General features: G+C 43.7%; 1 protein-coding gene across 17 annotated transcripts in view; it reads left to right on the top strand.

The window, feature by feature from the left end:
• Positions 1–20,443, top strand: part of tenm2a (teneurin transmembrane protein 2a) — a 215,261-nt gene that overhangs the window by 94,257 nt on the left and 100,561 nt on the right. For 5 of the 17 annotated variants that reach the window (XM_063490199.1, XM_063490189.1, XM_063490164.1 and 2 more), the window contains one exon: positions 15,906–15,938. The exons of 10 other annotated variants lie outside the window; for them this stretch is intronic. In XM_063490199.1, coding sequence (XP_063346269.1) covers positions 15,906–15,938 — 33 coding nt within the window. Of the gene's footprint in view, positions 1–12,925; positions 13,360–15,905; positions 15,939–20,443 lie in introns of those variants that run through there. 2 more of the 17 variants (XM_063490290.1, XM_063490273.1) reach the window with 1 other exon arrangement.

Raw genomic sequence — 20,443 nt, 5'->3', positions numbered from 1 at the left:
GAGCCCTTTGCTCTGCCAATATTTCAGTATGTTTTGGGGTTTTTTGCACGCGCGCGTCTGTTAGTACCTCAATCACTGTTTTTATTTTGTTTGTTTGTGCTTAAGTTTGCGTAGGCACGCACGTCTGCTAGTGTGAGTCAAGACAAGTGTTTGACTTTTTTTTTTTTTTAAACAGATCTCATTTTTTTCCTTTCTTCTCCATCTCCCTTTTAATGTTTTTTGTTCCCCCGGCTTTCAGTTCTTCAGACGTTTTCGGATCTTTTCTGTTTTTGCTTCTTACCAAACTCAAACTCGTCATGAAGGGATCCCTTGGCCTTCTGAGGCCAAATATAGCAGGCGGTATGTCTCATTTGCTGTTTTTTTAATTTCTTTTTCTTTGTTTCGCAAGCGTATTTTGTACTCTTTTAACCTTAGTTGGACAAAGTTGGAGTTAAAGTTAAAAACAGGATTTGCTTGTCTGTAATTGCAGACATGTTGGAATAGCTTTTGCAGTATTTCTCAAAGTGTTGCGACACAGTCTACACACACATGGACAAACACGATCCAAAGAAATGTTCATAAACATAGAGCATATGCATGCACAGAGCCACACATACACAACATTAACAATTAGGCTTAAGTATACTTGACTCTGTATGTTAAGGACCCATCCAAAGATCACTGGTGAAAGATGAGAGGTATAAAATGTGACAGATTACTCACCCTTTCCAGTACGCCCACAAACACACACACGCACCTCTTCCTCCATCTCTCTGTCATGTGATTCAAAACGAAATCCTATTTTGCGTTCTCAGGCCCACACATTAACACTGTGACACAGTGAGGTGCACGTTATGAGTCTAACTAGCTCTGTAGCAGTGTCACATCGCCAAGTCCCCGCCTAATCAGGCCACTTGCGCACACACACGCATTCGCATGCACACACTTTGCGGAGGCCATGTGTTGGGACGGTGATAGAGGGTTGGCAGTTGGCAGACAGACAGCAGACGCTGTTCTTCGACATCAAACGTCTCAGAGCAGAATCTCACTTTCATGCCTACTCGCTCTCTCTTTCTCTCTCTCTCTCTCTCTCTCTGTGACACACACACAAAATCACGAACGCACACTCGCAAACACAACAACACACATTTCCTCTGATCTTGCTGCCAAAACTCAAAGACTTGGAAGGACTAATACACACACACGAGCAGGCACATACACACAGACGTATACCCGAGTGCTAAAAAGTCTTGAATTAAATTTCGTCAGCCAGTGTTGAAACCTGTGAGACATGAGTACAAGTTACATGTGTGGCTGGAAAAATTATTACTCTCTCTTTTTTTTCATTTTAACACTGAATCTAATCAACCATCGTGGTTTTATTTATAGCAAACAATTTAGCACCAGCATATAGTAAGCATACATACATTGCATTGTAGTGAGGCTCTTATTCAATATATACAGATGGGTAAGAAATAAAATAATAATAATAATTTCAGATGCACCCATAACAAGGCAACATGCAGCTGGTACAGTCAGTTTAAACTAACACTATCCTTTCTAGTAGTTTGATCAAACAAGCTGCAGTAAATGTTTTGAGTTGGTCACTCAAAACATTACATGGTCACTCTTCCTAACATGACACATTTGACTTTTGGAAAAAGTTGTTTGGTTTAGGTAAAAAGTGGGTATAGTGGGTTTTAGATTACTTCAACAATCAGATAACCCACTCTAAGCAAGAAGGTGGCAACAGTAGAAATGAAAAACTCACTTTTAACAGGAAGAAACCTCCAGCAGAACCAGACTCAGGGAGGAGCAGCAGTCTTACATAGAGGCCTAGCTGGTTGTGTCTTGAAAATGACTGGACCCCTTGTGGATCAAAGGTGGATTGACAAATCTGTCCATATAACTCTGTTTATTAACTTTGGTTTTATTGTAATCAGTCAGTGTGACCAGGGTATAGATCAAGGCAAAAGGTAACCATGTTTTCCTTGATCCTGGTCAAGCAAACAGAATCCCAGGGCCTGCGACCTTTGAGCTCCTTCAGAGGACGCTACCAGTGAGAAAACATCATGAAAGAATTAAGAATGGAGCTAATGCCTTGATTAAACCTTTGCTTAGCACCACTGAATAATTCAAAAGTCTCCTTTATTCATGATGGATGAATGGTAACAGACAGTGATAGAGAGTGGACTCAACAGACAAGATGGAGAGGTACCGCATAGATATGATTGATAAGATGAAAAATGATTCATCGACTCATCTTGACCCAGCGAGAGCTGCAAATGGAGCCATGGGTGGCAAGCCGGTGAAGGAGACATTGACTTCTTGCGTCTTTAGAAAGTTTGAAGGAGGACTTGTGAAATAAATCAAAGAGGAAGTGAGCAAACCTGCTTACAATGCCTCTATGTTTATCGAGATTTACAATATCTGTGTCATCACATGGGAGCAAGCTTTGGCCACTTGTGTACACACTCTCACTGACACACTTCAGCACATGTGTGTGTGTGTTTGTGTGTGTGTAACCACCCACAGATCCATTTTACACACACAAGCTCCCTTTACCTTGACAGCAGGCCGACTTAAGACACAGTATTGATTCAAGGAGTAGCAGCACTCTGCTTCTGTGAGTGTGGTATTGGGGGTAGGGGATTCGATGAATGGGCCATATTTATTCTATGCTGTTTGCGTGCATGTTTGTAACCAGCTCCTCCTCTAGAGAAAGTTGGTCGGCCCCTCTGCCCTTCAAAGTCATTTGGAATTCATCTGCGAGCCTGACCCTGACAGCTGTTTGTTTTTCCTCTCCAGAGAGCGAGGAAGAGGAATGGAGGAATGGCAGTGGGGGTGTGGTTAATGAGTGAGAAAGTGATAGAGATTGGGGAGGACAGAAGAAGAATGGAAGTGAGACTTGGGTGAAAACTTGGGGGGGAAGCAGCAGAGGACTGTTTCTATTCTTTCCTTAGCGGTCTCAGCGCTGTTTGGTTTGTTGAGCATTTGAGACACACAGGACAATAAGTGGTGCTCTGAACGACTTCCATTAGTATCCCTCATAGACCACTAGTTTGAATGTGTTGAATCTGTATAGCAGCATGAATACAAAGCAGGGAAAGGCAACTGAGATAAAAGGACAGAAGAGTCTCTAAGCAATCCCTGGGTGTAAATATAGGTTTTTCATAAGAAAAAAAAGAAGAAGGGGAAAAAATTGTGGGTACTGAATTAGTGTGTCATCTGGGATCAGTAAAAAAAAAACCCTTTCTGGCTGAGTGTGATGAAGAAGAAACCCAGTGGGATGGATTGGTTTTGTGTTTTGTCTGTGCTGGATGTGGGGGTAAGCAGACACGTCAATGAGCGCAGAGAAGGAAGGAGGGGAGGAGGATGCTGGGAGAAACCAGTGAAGAAGAATGGTTTTGAGAGGGGAAGCGCAAGGCCACGGCAGTCGGAGGTGAAAAGAAAGGGAATGGCAAAACGAGGAGACTTGTGATTCGATAAATGGGCAGAGTGGAGCACCGGCAAGAGAGAGGTGCTCGCCTATTTTTATATCCCTCCTTGTGGGAGCCCCTGTTCGCTTGATCTATCCATCATAATGACAGAAACCCCCAAACTCACCTGCTTCTTCTCTCCTCTTACCCCCTTTTCTTGCTTTCCCTCCATTCTGCAACTCTCTGTTTTTCTGCATATTTTACTGTTGAGTCAAGGCCGACTGCTGTAATTGAATTAATAGGCTGTATATTGAAGCCTCTCACACAGAAATTGCTTATTGACTAACAATAACTATTTTAAGCATGCACAGCTGACTCTGGCAACAAGCTCACACAGACACACACACACACACAGTGTTACGTCGCCCCTCCCCTCCCCTCCCCCAAGGGTTATTCTTCCTTGCACAAGTTTTGTGGTCTTCCTTACATTGCCACAAGCAATTCATATGTCCATAGCTTGTGAGTATTGATCCATGAGGCTTGGGTATTGTAATCTCTTCAGTCTACACAGTAAAGAGCCAATACAGGACACGTACACACACTTTCCAGCAGGAAAATGCACACATGCATTCTGGACTGTAGTGTTTGTTTATGGCTGGATAACGTGACTTTGAATCGAGGCCAGAATTTGAGAATTTATGTGTATTTTTATTTCACGTCACATATAAGGTTATGCGTAAGCTTTGTATTTGTTTGTACCGCGCTGTTTACTTAACCATGAAAGGTTAGCTGTAGTACTACCTGTGTACACTGTTGGAGTTTGATTAAATTCCTCGTGGAGGGATTCATCATCTTTAGCGGGCAGAATAGAAGAAATTACAAGGCCATCAATCCTTGTGTTTGGTCTAGCTCTCACCATCTACCTTTGTGTATTTTGCCTTCTGTATTCATTGGATACAGACTTTGATTTTTTTTTAACCTGGTACTGCTCATACCCACCCTGTTCGTGATGCTAGGAGGTCATTTGTCTCTATGTTAGAGCTGTCCTGTCTCCCTCCCTTGTTTTGTCTGGATCCTACAAATTCTTGTAACTCTTCATCAGATATACTTGATATATGTGGGGGTTTTGTTTTCATTTTTTATTTGTTTTTTGTTTTTTTGCATTAATGTATGGCCTTGTATAAATATTTTAGATCCTTGAAGCATCGCAGAGGCATCTGTTCGGTGTAGAATTTATTCTGCACTTCATGACGGTGACCGCAAATGCACAGCCAGACTCAATAACAGAAGAAGAAGAAGAACATAGTATGCCACTTTGTTTAAAATAAATTGACAAACAGAAACTACTTAAAAGCATCCTCATAATGGCCCTGTCTGACTCCATTCATCCATCCGCTGTTATTTTGAACATGGTGCTGTATGTTTAGATCAGGAGAAAATTGTCACGCTGAACCCATGAAGGAGATGTTGTTGTTTTTCTTTTAAGGGAGAGTTCTTGAACAGTCAAGCGCATGTTATCGAGGAAGCAGATAGGTAGTTTGCAAGAAAAAAGAAATGTAAAAAAAGACTAGCAAAAACGAAATAAAAATGAATTTTTAAAAAGCCCAACGGGAAAAGTACTGGAAAGCCAAAAAGATGATAGGAAAAACAAACGCATGAGACATGAGGGAAGATGCAGGAGAAGAGGCTGATAACTTGACAAAGTGACTGTTAAAATATTCAGAGTGGTAATAAGGCATTGGTAAGCCAAATTAAACAATAATGAGGGCAGAAAAAGAACAAACACAGGAAGTAGAAATAGCAAGCCGTGCCAGGACATAACCTTCAAAATACAATGGGAAGCCACAGAAAAGAGGACATGAAACACACAGGCAAGCAGAGAAAATGCAGTGAGGGAGACACAGGGACGGGTAGAAGGCGAAAACACAAGAAGAAAAACAAATGAAAATCTAAAGACATTGCAGACCTTGACAGATATTCCAATCCATCTCAAGGAAACCAGTCATTTATCACAGTCTGTGAAACCAACAAGCTAAAGCCGGTGTGTTATAATAGTGGCTAGGAAATGAAGAAAAGTTGGTGACCATTAGATTATTTTAAGGAGCTACTCACAGATTAAGACATCTCTACCTGTTTGCGAGTCACAGAGAAAGAGGCTGGATTGATACTTCCTGAAAGAAATGTTGCCTTACAAGCTTAAGTCAGAGAAAGAATAATGCCAAGAATAACTGAATTATTATGAATGATGAAAAATAAAGCTAGATTGTATCTACAAAATTACCTTTAAACAAGGAGACAAACAAGCTCACTTGTGTTTTGGTGAGTTTTTTATTACATATCTTATCAACTTTTTTCTTTTTCTTTTTTTTACATCTGACAAACAACACAGACCAGTCAGGTAGACCCAAAAAAACATCTTCATTAAATCCTTTCATGCTCAGGTGAGTTCAGTTGAATTCATTCTAACTAGATCTTATTCATAGTTAACTACTTAAATTGTCCTATTAGCCTACTTTGCAGCCATTCAGCCAATACTTTTATCCTGGTGCTTTTTTCATTAAGCTTTGTGACCAGTCTTACCCATGTATTGTAAGCACTTTAATTCCTTAGAATAATTTTAGCCTGCATAAAATAAAATCATTTTAGCTGCCTATTGTATTTTATTGGTTTTCTTTCAAACTGGCGATCACACTTTTAGCCGGGAACTTGAACCATTCATTCACTTTTTGACCATCACATTACATTTGCTTATTTTCTGCTGCCTATCAATTACTTTTAGTTACCTGTTAAGTTTTTGCTCAAACTTTTAGTCCAATAATAAATCATATACTTTACATATTAGCTAGTCTTTCTATTTAGTCCCAAGTACCACCAGATAATAGCAGGAGGAACAGATGGGCAACAGATGTGCTAATAATGGCGCTGTGGTTACAGACAGAACACCTGCCAACCAAATATTTTTATTATACCAATCGTACTGTCTATATAGATATAGATAATGTACTGACTTTGTGAAAGATTTGCAAAACTATTAAAAAAAATATTAAAAGAAAAGTCTTTTAATACCACTTTAAAAGCAATTCAAATAGACATATTTGGAGTTTGGGGGGAGTGTTTTTAAAAAAAAAAAAAGTCTGTTAATACAAGCAACAAAAACTCAGCATGTTTAAATACATTTTATTTTACCATATTTTAAGTAAATAATATTTGGCTTTCACTGGGACCACGTCTGGTATGTTGGGCCAGGAGGGTCATTTAGTCTTCATAGACACAATCTACTTTTAAGATTTGACTCAAAACTTTCCTTTTTGACAAACCTTAAAGTTAAAGCTTTATCAGGTGACCCTGAACCCTCCCTTAGTTACTTTGCAATAGGCCTAGGCTGCTATGGAATTCGAATGATGCACTGAGTGTTTCTTCTTCACTCACCTCTTTTCACTCTCTATGTGTTTATACACCACTTTACATTTAATCATTAGTGATGAATACATTTTCCTCCGCAATGTGTCTTTTGTCCCGTCTTTCCCACCTCACCCCAACCATTCACAACAGAGAGCTTCCTGTCTCCAAATCTGTTTCGGCCAGAGAATTTCTGTTAAAAGGAAGATTTTCTTCCCCACTCTCACCAAATGCTTGCTCATAGGGAGTCATCTGATTGATGGGGTATTATCTCTGTTATTATGCAGCCTTTAGCTCACAATATAAAGCACCTTGAGATGACTCTTGTTGTAATTTGGGGCTATATAAATAAAACTGAACTGAATATGGATTTGCCAAGAGGTGGTCGTTTTAAAAATAGACATATTTTGCATTTATCATCCTCAACAAGTTCCTGTTGTTTTTGTCTCAATTAGGACAAAACAGCTACCTTTCATTTTGTAATATTAGATCAAATATATTTCAACATTTTGTTCTTGGATTTATTTTTAGGTCCGGTAACCAAATTATGATCTGTGAGGTCAATAACCCTGCCAACCCAATCATTCATTTGCCTTTTTTTATATATTGGTATGCTTCATTGACATGCTCCTGACAATTTTGAGTCATTTTTAACACGTAAAGGTCAAAACGCAAGGCTTCCTGCTGAGAAGAGCGCCGTGGAACCAGAACGGCTCTCCGCACTTCCAGCTGTGAGGTGATAACCTTCTCTCACTTCACCAAATCCCTTCTTTTGGCATCTCATGAAACACAACCCATTTGTGTGTGTCGGCAAGCGAAGCAGTCAAATGCGCATGGAGATGAAGGCCATTTCATGTAGTCTTGCTCGAATGTGTGTCACTGTGTCTGTGGCACGGGGTTTAAGTTTGCGTGCGCCACGAAAAAAAAAATAGAGAAAGCACTCAACCTCCCCTCGCCCCCCTAAAAACATCCACTGACAATCCCCTCTTTTGCTTTTTAAATCAGGTTTTACAGCCATCCTCCACTGCACCGTCCAGCCATCCATCCAATAAAAATCCAGATTTAAGTGATTTCAGTGGATTACAGAAAAGGTATTATGCTGCTATCACTTGCTTGGAACATGCAGCTATACCAGCTCGGCGCTTACTGTTAACATACACGTACCAGTGTTGTTTTAGCCATACTGAGCAAAGGATTTCTCTCTGTTGTTGTCACATCAGCTCAAGTGTAATGCGCGTGCATCTTGGTTTGTCTTCCATTGTAGTTAAATTCAACAGTGTGGAAAGCCTCCAAAGTCACTATTGGGAAGGAAAACATCTGCTAAATGGTCACATCTCACTCTCAGAGCCATAGCAGAACCAGGATTTACCTGGTGTGTGCTCCAAGCGTGCACGTGTGTGTGCCTTTGTGTGTGTCTCCACCCCGTGTAGTTGTGCGTTTGGCAGCGCAGAAACCCTGGCTAACCCCCTCTGCGCTTCCCAATGTCCCGTCTCTGAAGAGCTATGACCATTAAGCAGCTGTTCACTTCTAAAGCCACGGAAAAAAATGAGAGAGCTGCGAGAATGCAAATGAGTCTCGGTATGCGCCAAAACTTCTCCGGGGGGACGCACTGTTAGGTCACAGACACACATACAGTACAGTACATGTGTTGCCACACGCACATACACGCTTACATGCTATGCGCTCACATGTAGCTAAGTTAGACTCGCTATTATGTAGTGCAAGGATCCTCTTGAGTATCAAATGATCTTGCTGTAACTACATTTCTCTTAGAATTGGAGTGCAGAGACATTACAGTCAAATACATCCGATTAAACAGACTCCAGGTAGTGACTTCTTCAGGCGTAACTACCTGTCTCAAGCAATACCTTCCTATTTGCGTTACAGTTTGATATAGTGTGTCTGTTTGGCACGGTAATTGTTCGGTGCGTTCGGTACACATATTAGGATGTGAGTGTTATTACAAAGAAGGAGTCTCTCGCTGTGCACCAAAACAAGGACGCTGTTCCAGGGACTCTTGAAATGTGTTCATAAAGCGCCTCTTTTGTGTAGCTGTCCGTGGTGCTGAAACCAGGCTTAAGGTGATAGGAGGCATGTGTGCGTGTGTTGGTATGTGTCAGCAGCAGCAAACCAACAATTGGGCACCTATGAGTGGTCGACTGAATCGGTGTAAAAATGTTGACAAGTGACTGAAAATGTTGACGAAGACACAAGAAGACTTGTAGTTTTTTTTATGTTTTTTTTTTCTTTCTTTTTTTTTTAGGCAGTTATAACTCAATTGTAGTGAAGTGCTTTACTGGAATGCTTCCCTCTTTTTCCCCGAGATGTGCTAGTGTATAGCAGAGTCAGCCTCTGGGTAATGAGAATATATGGTGAAAGGTAGCGTTCGATGTCTTTTTTTTTCTTCTGTGCCCTAGTTTTATTTATACTTTGAAGCAGCCTGACACTAGTCATTCTTTGCCCTGTGCATGAAAGAAATTTGTCACTTTTGTATTTTTGTGCATGCATGTTGGCCTTTGTGTGCACCGGTGCATGTGTGTGTATGTGTGTGTGTAGTCCTTTTTTTGTTGCTCCCTCAGTAATAAGAGCTTAACCTTATTAATCACATTAGTGTGCCGAGGGTGGCTCTGGCAACACTCACACATGCCTCCACAGACACACTCAGACATGCGCACACAGGCAGCGACATGTCAATCTGTCATTAGTTAATAGCTCATTAGCACAAGGTGATTAATTACTCTGGCAGGGTGTGGGGATGAGAAGAATTGGGGGGTGGTGGGATGAAGGAGGAAGGAAAAGGACCACGGAGACACTGAGTCTTTATGCCGAGGGAAAAGCAAGTCGGGGAGGGTGGTGTGGTGGTGTAAAAACGGTAACCTCTCTTGCTTCCCGTAGATATCGATTTCTGGAGACTATGCCACAAGCGCCATTCATGCATGTGTGTGTGCACGTGTGTGTGTGCGTGTGTATACACATGCATGTACGCTCCGCCTTCTCCTGGAGGTGTTTTGCCAGGCTGTGTTCTTTCCCGTCTCACGGGAATCAGCTGTAAAGGTTAACTAGTCTTTTCTTAAGCTTTCAGCCTCATGACAAATGACCATGTTCAACCCATGGGGCACCTTACAGCAGACCTGCCCTCTCCCCTCCTCTTCACCCACTATCCCCTGGTGTTTCAGTTCATGAGGCGGGTAGTAGTGGGAGAAACGAGAAGGTAGGTGGATGGTAGCAAAGTAAGGGAGAAAGAACAAAAAGTGTCACTGAGGGAAGAAAGAAACTAAGTGTTGAATAGAGAGCATGAAAAGGGAAAAAAAAAGTACTCAATAACCTGCTAGGAATATATAAATTGACAGGTTTCCATTTAGACTGCCTAGTTTGAGCTCTAGAAACCCTGTATTAACCTGTGAGTGTAATAGTGAGATGAAGAAAAGGAAAGAAGGAATATAAATCTGCATAAAGGCTGCACAGGTTTCGCTTCAGCTCATGCAGTTACATGAGCCTTGCTCACCTTTGCCTGTGTGACCTTTGCATATTCTTTTCTTTAACACATACGTCTGCTTCTCTTTACATCGTCTCCGCACAGCCTTGTGTCCTCTATACTTCAACTACAGGTTGAACGGCCTCTCCAGTGAGCAATTCACACTGAGTGGGGAAATTGTGTGTGTAGCTCTCATACATGTATACACCTGATATATATGGTTATACAGATATGCCAGGTATAATGATGCTGAATGGCATTGATAAATAGCCAGCTTGAGAAAATGCATTGCTTTGTGTTTGCGCGCGTGTGTACGAACATGTGTATATGCGCAGGGGTGTGTGTGTGTGTGTGTGTGTGTGTGTGTGTGTGTGTGTGTGTGTGTGTGTGTGTGTGTGTGTGTGTGTGTGTGTGTGCATGATGGAGTATTACAAGGTGTTGTCAAAAAAGCAATTTGTTTCTCTCTCAGATGTTTTTTTTTTTTTTATCATGACAAATCGACGTGAACCTCATCTAAAAATCCAGCATCTCCTCCTGCACCCCCCTCGATTCTACACAGGCTGCGCTCTCAACTTTAATATGATGAAGTCATAACCACAACCCCCCCCCCCCCCCCCCCCCCCCGCTACCCCTCCCTTCTACCCTCTTCCGCCGCCACCCCAATCGTCACCCCTTCCTTTTCCCGCCGTAAATCGACTCTCAGCACCTGCTAGCGTGGGTGCCGAGGGAGAGTACCTGCCCGCGTGCGCGCGGCTCTTGATCTCCGCATACATATGTGCGAGCATGTGTGTACGTGCCCCCACATATCAACCGGAGTGTGCGCATGCCAGGGTGCCGCAGCGGCACATTGTGCACAAGTCACGACGTGACTCGTTGAGGATGATGAATGGCGTGTGAGAATGTTACATGAAGAAATAGAAAATGGGGCTGACAGTGGTCCCCTGGAGTAGAGCCTTATGGGTCATACCTGCTCATCTCGTCCTCTCTCTTCATTACTACACACACCGGATTTTTTGCCTGTGTAGCAGCTTCATACCTGCTCCTCACCGCATGCAAGACTGTATCTGTTTAATCAGCGTCCACTTCCTTTTGAGCGACATCCTTATTGTCCGACTTATAGCAAAGTTTACCTTCCACATTGGTTCTCCGGCGTGCAAAAACAGAGGAACGCACAGACTGGCTTACCAATGACTAGCTTATATATCTTTCGTAGTAGCGTTGAAATATCTGATGAGCAGCTTTGAAGATGCATCGCTGCATAATGTCTGATAAGTGTCTTAAATGATGTGCCTGGATGCATACTGAATGTTGATTAATGTGTTTAATCATGTGGGGTTATGCTAATATTGTAAAAACATGATGAGTTGGTTGGCCTCAGCCTTTTTTTTTCTTTTTGTGGTTGACATTTGACTAGATGTTTGCCCTCTGCTGGGCAGTGCGAGGACCTTCACTCACCTGGTAACCTCCCACCTGAGACTTTGGCTGGAGTCCGTTTATGGAGACAGAAAGCACAGTTTTATATTTTAGAAGATTTGTCTGATAAGCTTGATGTGCGAGGTTCTGTTTATCATTGTCTGCCACTGAACAAATAATTTATGATTTTTTTTTTAAAGAAAAATGAAAAGTACCACTCTCACTTTTTTATTTTATCTTGAGAGGTGTAAAAAGTGTTGTTTCACAGGCTGTCATCGTCCTGCGTTGTTTGACATTGTATCGTTCCTTTTTAGGCACACGGTGTGGATGTGAGCGTGCCCATGTGAGATCTGACATATTACCGGCTTCAGCGCCGCAGTGTCCTCTGCCCTTCCTCCCCCCCCGTCCTGCTCCACGTCTCCGCTTTGCTGCCTCGTCTTTTCTCCTTTTAACCTCACCCCTGTTCTCCTACCTTTCCTTTCCTCCTCTCTTTTTCCATCTCTCCTCTCTCACACGCACTCCCTTGTATTTTCCTCGTAACCGTTCTATCCTTTCCCCTCTCCTCTAATGTGCATGCTTTGTCACATTCCCATGATTCTGTCACTCTTTTTCTCTCTAGCGCTCGTGGGCTCCATTGCGTGTTGCCGCCCTCGTTGCCACCTCCTACTCCTCCTCCTCCTTTCTACCACTACACCATCCCTCTTTCACTGTCTCACCCCAACCCCTTTTCTCTTTCTCCTTCGGCTCATTCGTTAGTTCCCGCCGTCATCCTTCCTCCCCCTCCATCTCGCTGGTGCATCGCTGCTGGGAGAGCAAGGGAGAGAGAGCAAGCGAGAGAGAGAGAGAGGGCGAGGGAGCTGGTGTGTGTGCGTGTGTGTGTTGAGTCTGCTCTCAGTCTCAGCTGTGGGCAGATGGAGGATGGAGCCACAGCCACATCTCTCCTTGTCTTCTGCGCTGCCTGCCACAGGCTGAAAGGCGCTCTCACTCTCAGTGTTTTCTCATCCATCCATTCCCCTGTGCCCGAGTTGGCCTTGATCTGTGACGGATTGAGCAAAAAAAAGGACTGAGGACTAGAAGCAGGAGGGGAGACAAAAAAGACCTGCAGTCTCCTGGAAAAGCAGGGAGAGCAGTGCAGGGCATTGCGCTCATCATTTTTTTCCCCCCCGGTGTTTTGGTGTTGTGCCGTTCATCTCTGCAGAGCAACAGCTACACGTGCGCAAGTGTGTCGATCCACATAGCGCAAGTGTGTGTGCGAGCACGCGCATGTATGTGTGTGTGTGCGTGTGCTCGTAGCTCTTCATTCTGCTCTGTGTCTCTTTCTCTCTCTCTCTCTCTCTGCTCCTGCGCGGTGCTCCAGCACTCAGCTAGCGGATTGTGCTTCACAGAGCTCACTGAAATAGGCAGAGAGAGGAGAAGGGAGGGAAATCAAGAGTGAAGAAGAAGAAGAAGAACAGCGAGGCAGAGGCGACAGACAGCGAGGACTTTGATAAGAGGGAGAAAACAGAGTGCAAAAGATTGAGAATCAAGAAAAGAGGACTCTTAAGGGAACAGAGAGGAGTGGAGCGTGGAGGAGAGGAGATAAGGGTAGAGGGTTAATGAGAAAGAGCGACAAGTACGGAGCGATGCATCACGCAGGCAACACAGGAAGGACCAAGACCCTCTCTCACGAGACAGGTAGGACTCTCGGATACTTCTTTGTCACTACAGCGGTCAGATGGCATCGTGCTGTGTTCTTTGCAGACAGCGGGAACAATAGAGCCACGCTCGAACTTCACTCTACGCAAACCCCTGTAATTCGTCTGCTGTGGATGAACACACACGGATCTTGAATTATTTATGTTTTTTTTCCCAGCCTGCACATGTTTAATTTTAATGACTCGCCGTTATATCACAGGTTATATATATACATATGGCGAAGTGCGAGAATGTGCGTGCACGGTGGAGGCAGTGGTGCTGATCAAAGGGCATACATCTGAATAGAACTTGGCTTTGATGTGCCCTTGAAGTTATGATTGGCATCCGTGAATGCCAGCATGCGCCGTTCGGATGCGATTCCGAGTGTTTTTTTTTTTATTGATTTGAAGTTGGATGTAAGAGCATCTTTGTGTGTCAGCCACCCCAGCCTTCTGATGAGCACGTTCCAATTGACAGCAATTGCAGTGATTGACAGGCAGCTGATGGGGAGAAATGGATGGGACACAGGTTGTCCCCCCTCTCCACCCCCTCCATGTCGATCTATAATTTATTCATCTGTGTGTTCTTCAATATTTACAAGGTTATTTCGAGCTATTTGCCTTTCTAATCCGCTGTTGATCAATTGATTGACTATTTAGATGTGGGTTTCATTTATTTAAAAAAAAAAAATCAAACTGGCTTGATGAGTCTCAACTCCCACGTGTGAACGGACCCGCAGGGGTCATCTTTAGCGTGGCGGTGTTGTTTGACCAAACAGTTTGACCTCCGAGGGAAAGGTTAAGCACGTCTGCGACACATCTCTACGTCTGTATCCATGTACGTGTTTGTGTTTGTGTGCTAGCCATATAATAGTTGTTTGATTGCTTTGTGGGTGTGTGGGGATTGCTAGCACTCGTCAGGCTAATCAAACAGTTCCCACAGAAAATCACAACGTGGCACACACCCCTCTCAGCAGCTCTGACACATCTGCCTCCTATCTGAACAAACATTATGAATTTACAAGCTAGACAGGCGTAATGTGTGCGCATGTGTGTGCGTGTGTTTTTTTTTTTAAGATAAAGGCAACATTGTCTAAGGAAATACAAGCCTTTGACAAGCTCACACAAACTCCCTGAACCGCCCACACGCATACACATGCACACAAAGCCACCCACCAAACACACACACACACACACTCATCTGTTACAGGGATCCGGCCCAGTGGTGGATAAATGTGCCTTTCTGATTGCTGCCACAGACAGGACGTGATTGGCATGGCAGACCGGGGAATTAGCCATGGTTTCTATGGTGACTAATTAGGAGGGTCCTGACTGGTGGGTTTATGAAGACAGATGACAGATCGGTGGTTCACTTCCTGCTTTACAGATTGTGTGGTCCCATTGGCTAGCGGGAACCCCCGCTATCTCAGACAGACAAACCCCCCGCAGGCCGCCTCGCACGTGTTCAGCTGTCACCAGATATACAGAAAATTAAAAGTTGTCCTAAACCGCGATGATGACAACATCCGACTGTGAGCATATTTGCCGTAAGTTGTACTTTGGCTCCGAGCAGACCGACGCGCAGACTGATAGGTGGGGTAGATGTCTGGCGTGGCCTCATTGCTCAGCCTCTGCTTCACCCACAAAAAACAACACACGTTCGCCGCTGTAGGCTAGACGTATGCATATTTAGAGGCTAATTCAGAATACACTCTTTTTTTCGTTCTTTTTTTTTTTTATGTGACAATAAACAAGTCAGAGTCACACGCACACACCGATTATGTAGCTATAGGGCATGTGAGAGAGAAATAGGTGTGATTGGGTCCATCTGTGACACAGAGAGGAAGAGAGAGAGAGACAGAGAGAGCTCCATCTGTGGACACCTGCCCTTCCTCCAGGCTACCGTCCCTTTTTCTCTCAACTGCCAACAAGATCTGTGGTCGCACAGGTGCATGTACGTCTGTGTGTTGTGTTGTGCATGTTTGTGTGTGGGTTTTTTTTTTTTTTTCACAAATCAGAGGGAAGATCTGCGTGTTTCATGCGAGGTGTCAGAATCTTATTGTGAGGAATTTCACACAGAGTCTCGCTGATTTCCAGCACATTTGCGAAAACTAAAACTCAAAATGCTGTCACAGGTAAACGTGTGAAAGTAATTGATATTGGTATTGTCCTTAAACACAGTCTGTTTTATAATATAGTCTTGAGTTAAGGCGTTTCTTTTTGTTTAGTTTTTGAAGGTAGGGCTAGCTGGATGCTTGTTAACGGCACACCTGTGCTTTTATTTAAGGTTACAAAAAAAGAGAAAAATAATATTACTTATTCTTCTGCTTTTGCTTTTTTAAGTCTGTAATCAACACTTCTACTACTCATTGTACCATGAATAATTGATTCCCTTGGACACAAGCAATCCAGCCTACAACACACTTGGACACCTTTAAAAACAGACACACACACTGCCAGGAAAATCTGTGATACCAGGTAGAAGAGAGTGAGCCTTCCCTTCCGTTGCGCTCAGCTATCCATCTTGCCTCTCTCCCTTTCTTTCAGCCAAGCACCAGCTCCACCTAATGGCCTCTACAGGTACTGAGGCACTCACACACACACACACACACACAAACACATTCAGACAGGCTGACATGCACACACATGCTTTGATTAAAATGGCTGGAGCGCGATTCCATGTCACCAAGACGAGCGAGGTAGTTAGGAAGCCGCGGAGATAATGGCCCTGATTTTTTTTTTTTTTCCTTTTTGGGTCGGACGCTATTTATTGGAACACAACCCCTCCACGCAGGCAGCAAGGGGTGGAGGAGGAAGAGGGGGGTACACACACAAAAGGAGAGGTGATTGGAAGAGGCACAGAGTGGGAGAGGAAAAAATAGCAAAGCGATTGAAGAAGACGTGGATGTCAGGGCTAAACAAATAAGCATGTGTGGGAACAGATGGTAATAAAGTTCTCTGTTACAAGACTAGTGGCTCGTACGCACGCTCACGCACACGCAGACCCACACAGGCACAGCTTGATTATGCGGAGTATCGGGTCATGAGTCATTAAGACTTTGCCTCAGTGAAGCTGACTCAAAAGTGAGCAACAACAGTCATCTACAAAGGCCGGTCACTAGCAGTCATCTCCCTTTCTCCCGTCCCTGTCTCTACTCCGTCCATCTGTCTCTGTCTGCTCCCACCCCCCATGTTTCCACCTATTTCGGCCTCTTTGCCTTCTCCTGTACTACTCCGCCTTCCCCAAACAAATTCCTCTTCTGCTTCTCTCTGTGTTCCCATTCTGCTTCAGGAAAATGAGTTTCACTCTTGCTTTTCCTATCCAGTTCCTCCTTAAGCCAAAATGCGCGTATACGTGTGTGTGTGTGTGTGTGTGTGTGTGTGTGTGTGTGTGTGTGTGTGTGTGTGTGTGTGCTGGTGTGTGAGGGCGATGCGTCCTCAATCACAGTGAAAGCATTTGTTTCCCTCCGCCAGGGGAGATAGATTAAGTATTTCACTCCCTTTTCGTCGCATTGGCTTTTTTTTCTCCCCCCCCCTTCCTTCCATCACTGCATTTTGTCCTCCCCACTCAAGGTCAGTTGGAAGATTGCTTTTAGCCCCTTGTGTCCTCCCCAACACCCCATGTTTTTATTGTGCACACGGCCATCAGTGCTGGTGTATAACACGTTTGTGCATGTTTGAAATCACAAGATTGAGGCAAGGGGGTGGGGCTTAGGTTGTATTGCTCTGTCTGACCTGTCTCTCATCAGGTAAGCACTTATGTCCCTGTTTTTTGGGGGTTTTTTGGTTTGGTTTTTTGGGGGATGTGTGTGTGTGTGTGTGTGTGGGTGTGGGTGTGTGTGTGTGTGTCTTGAAAAGCTGGTAGTCAATCTTGCTTTTCAAGTCCATTTTGAAGGAAAAAAAAAAAAAAGGAAAGCAAAAGAATCGTTAAGCTTAAACACGCCGATATTAAAACTTTAGGATCCTGGAGTGTTTTTTTTTTTTATTGAACACACTTTTAAAGTTTTTAACTAAAATGCTTCAGAAAGGGTTCCTCACAAATTTTATAGATACATTTTCCTATGTTAATATTTAATGCTTTTATTGATTACTGAACAGTATACTGTATGTGTGTCTGCTATAAAGTTTGTGTGTGTGCGTGTGCGTGTGTGTGTGTGTGTGTGTGTGTGTGAGTGTTTTTTTGTATGGACGGTTGGCGGTATTAATTTTCACAGTGGTGATTTGGGTGAGTAAAGGGCTGGCAAGCTAACTGGTGTTCTCAGCATGCTTTTGAGTGCATGTTTGTGTGTGTGTGTGTGTGTGTGTGTGTGTGTGTGTGTGTGTGTGTGTGTGTGTGTGTGTCTGATCAGTGAGCTGGCTGGTTTTACGCTTCACTACCCTGGCTGCTCATCCATGTGTACCATCTGCATGTGGCGCTGCCATGTGTGTCACCTGTACCCCCAACACATCCCACTCCTCTCATATCTCTAAGCATCCCTCCATCCACGCCTGACACTGTCTCAGTGTCTTCTTATCTCTTCTGGCTCTTCTGCTTTCATTTCAAAAGCTAAATTAGAAAAGGAGGAAGAAAACAAAAGCGTGGCATCGCAGTTAATTTAAACCCTTTTTCTTACTTTCTCCTCCATATTAATGCAGAAGAATTCGATTTTTTTTAGAGGTATTCATCATTTTTTTTATTCACCTTTTTAACTTCCCCTTAAGCATCCCATCCCTGAATTTGTGCAGCTGTGTAGGATGCAACGTTACGCCATTTGTTAGCCATGCAACACTAACGCTCTGAGTGATCGATCCGTGCCAAAGCTAACTACGAGACAGATGAAAGTGTCACAATTACAGTCAGGCTCAAGTGATAAATTGATTCCCATATTTCTGCTAGAAAGGAGTTTTTGTCCTAGAGATGCCATCGTTCATCTATACAGCCTCATTATACCTTCTGCTGCAGCAGCGACAGCCGTGACTCATTGACTCATCACGCCGTTGTTTGTAAACTCGAAACCCGACTAACCGTTCTCCTTTTCATTCCTCATCTTATCTAATGTTTCGCATTTCTCTGCTATCTGCACCCCTCTGCTGCTTCTCCTGCTGCTGCTGCTCCTACCTCCCGTCCACGTATCCCTTCTCAGCACCTCCCTTCATCTTTAATATCCTTCTCCCCAAAGCACTGACTCCAGCTTCCTGAACTCTTCACCTCTTCTTTTGTTCTCCCTCCTGCATCTCTTCCTCTTTTCTCGTGAACACTCTCCTCAGGTTCTGTGTTATTACCATAAAAAGAAAAAGAAGAAGAAAAAAAGGAGGAGTGACTACCTTTCCTCCAGCCCCAGACTGTGAGTCACGCCGCGCCGCCAGCTACTGGCTGCTTCCCTGGCTGTCAAGTCGGGACAGATGTGAAGCTGATTTTAAGGGATTGGGTGAGGACAACAGCTCATGCATTAGTGCGTTACACCCGGCAGTTTCAAAGAGCCCTGCTTCTGCCGGGGAGAGTCAGGTATTTTGGCTGCGCAAAAAAAAAATAGGTCAAATATAGGATTGTATTACAAGCGCAGAAAGGGAGGTGTTTCTGTGCTCGCGTCTAGCGGAGGAGCTGTCCTCATTGCTGTAGTTTTGTGTAGGGCATAGCTTGAGGTGCTTCTTTTCCCAGTTGCCAGAGGGTACCGTGTTTGGATACTTGAGTAGCTTAATGCATAAATGGCACTGATGGAGAGTGCAAAATGAGGTTTCCCTTTAGTGCTATATTCTTCCCCTCACTGTAGTGCTGTCACATTCATTTCTAAGAAAGAGATTATTGATTATGTGTGTGCCTTAAATCACTTAAAAAAAGGGAGGGGGGACTTTAAGCTCGTCTCCACGCAAAGAGTAATGAATTACAGACCAAGTTTTATTACTTCGGAATTACTTTGACGAACAGAACGAAATGGCTCATCCGAAAGACGTACATTAGCCGTCCATCAATTTTGTGAGGTTGGGGGCGGGGGGTGATACACATTCAGCTAAAATGTTTTTTCACTTCTCCCTCAATTAACTCGACATAATGTTCTCACTTCCGCCAGGAGACGATTAAACAGAAAAACATCATCACGGCTTCCATTTTCTCTCTGTTGCGGTTTTCTTTATTTATTTATTAATTTTTATTTCTCTCTCGGCGCTCAGTCACAGTGCAGGCATATTTACAGCTCAGGAGGGATTTACTCACTAGATTCAGCTCACTTTAAACTGTAGACTCCGACTTTGAAAAGACTTGTAAATGTCACTGTTGCGCTGCACAAATAAGACATTATGTGGCTTCGTAGCTCAATGCATAATCTATAGTTACATAACATTTTTTTTCCATTCTTTTCATTACCAGCGTTAACGCCGCTCTCATCCTAATTCAGCAGAAAGTAGCTCCAACTACAAAACAGAAGACGTGTGCTGAGGAGACGGTGCGCTGTGACCTTGCCTTAGGGATGATGACAAAGTGAAAAGGAGTCTGTGCATGTGTGTTAGCGCGTGTTTGTGTGTGCGTGTGCCTGTGTTACTAATGACCAGCGCTTAAGGGGGAGATGAGGGGGAGATGGGCCGTGCAGGAGGGCAAAGGGGGCACCGAAATGATTCCATCGATCATTCTCGATCACCTAAACAATGTCACCCGGCACATTCATCTCGCCGCATGTGTGTCTCTCTCTGTCTACTTCACTCTCGCCGTCTCTCATATTGACACACATTGTGGCTCTCACCTTTTGTCTGTCTAACCTTTTTCTCTGTGTGTATACACATGTGTGCTTTTCAGACTGATGCTTCAGTGATGGCACTGGCCAAATGCCAGCTATTCCACACAGTTCCATTAGCATTGCGAAGGCTGGCCGTAGATTGCTATTGATTGCCTATGGCCTCTATTCACTGGCTATTCAGCGAGAAGCACACACACACAGACACACATGTGTGCGCGCTGAGAGGCTCGTGCACAAGAAAAAGTCTGGAGAATGTGAAAGCAGATGCAGACTTGAGTGTTTGAGGAGTTTGGATTTGTTGGGCTTTTTTGGTTTGGCTTTGTGATTTATTCATTTAACTCTGAAAGCAAAATGGATGAAACACAAGTTAAATATTTT

Source organism: Pelmatolapia mariae, linkage group LG2 (assembly GCF_036321145.2).
Source record: "Pelmatolapia mariae isolate MD_Pm_ZW linkage group LG2, Pm_UMD_F_2, whole genome shotgun sequence".
Classification (NCBI taxonomy): domain Eukaryota; kingdom Metazoa; phylum Chordata; class Actinopteri; order Cichliformes; family Cichlidae; genus Pelmatolapia; species Pelmatolapia mariae.
Note: the sequence above shows the minus strand (reverse complement) of the source record. Positions and strands in the feature narration are given on the sequence as shown.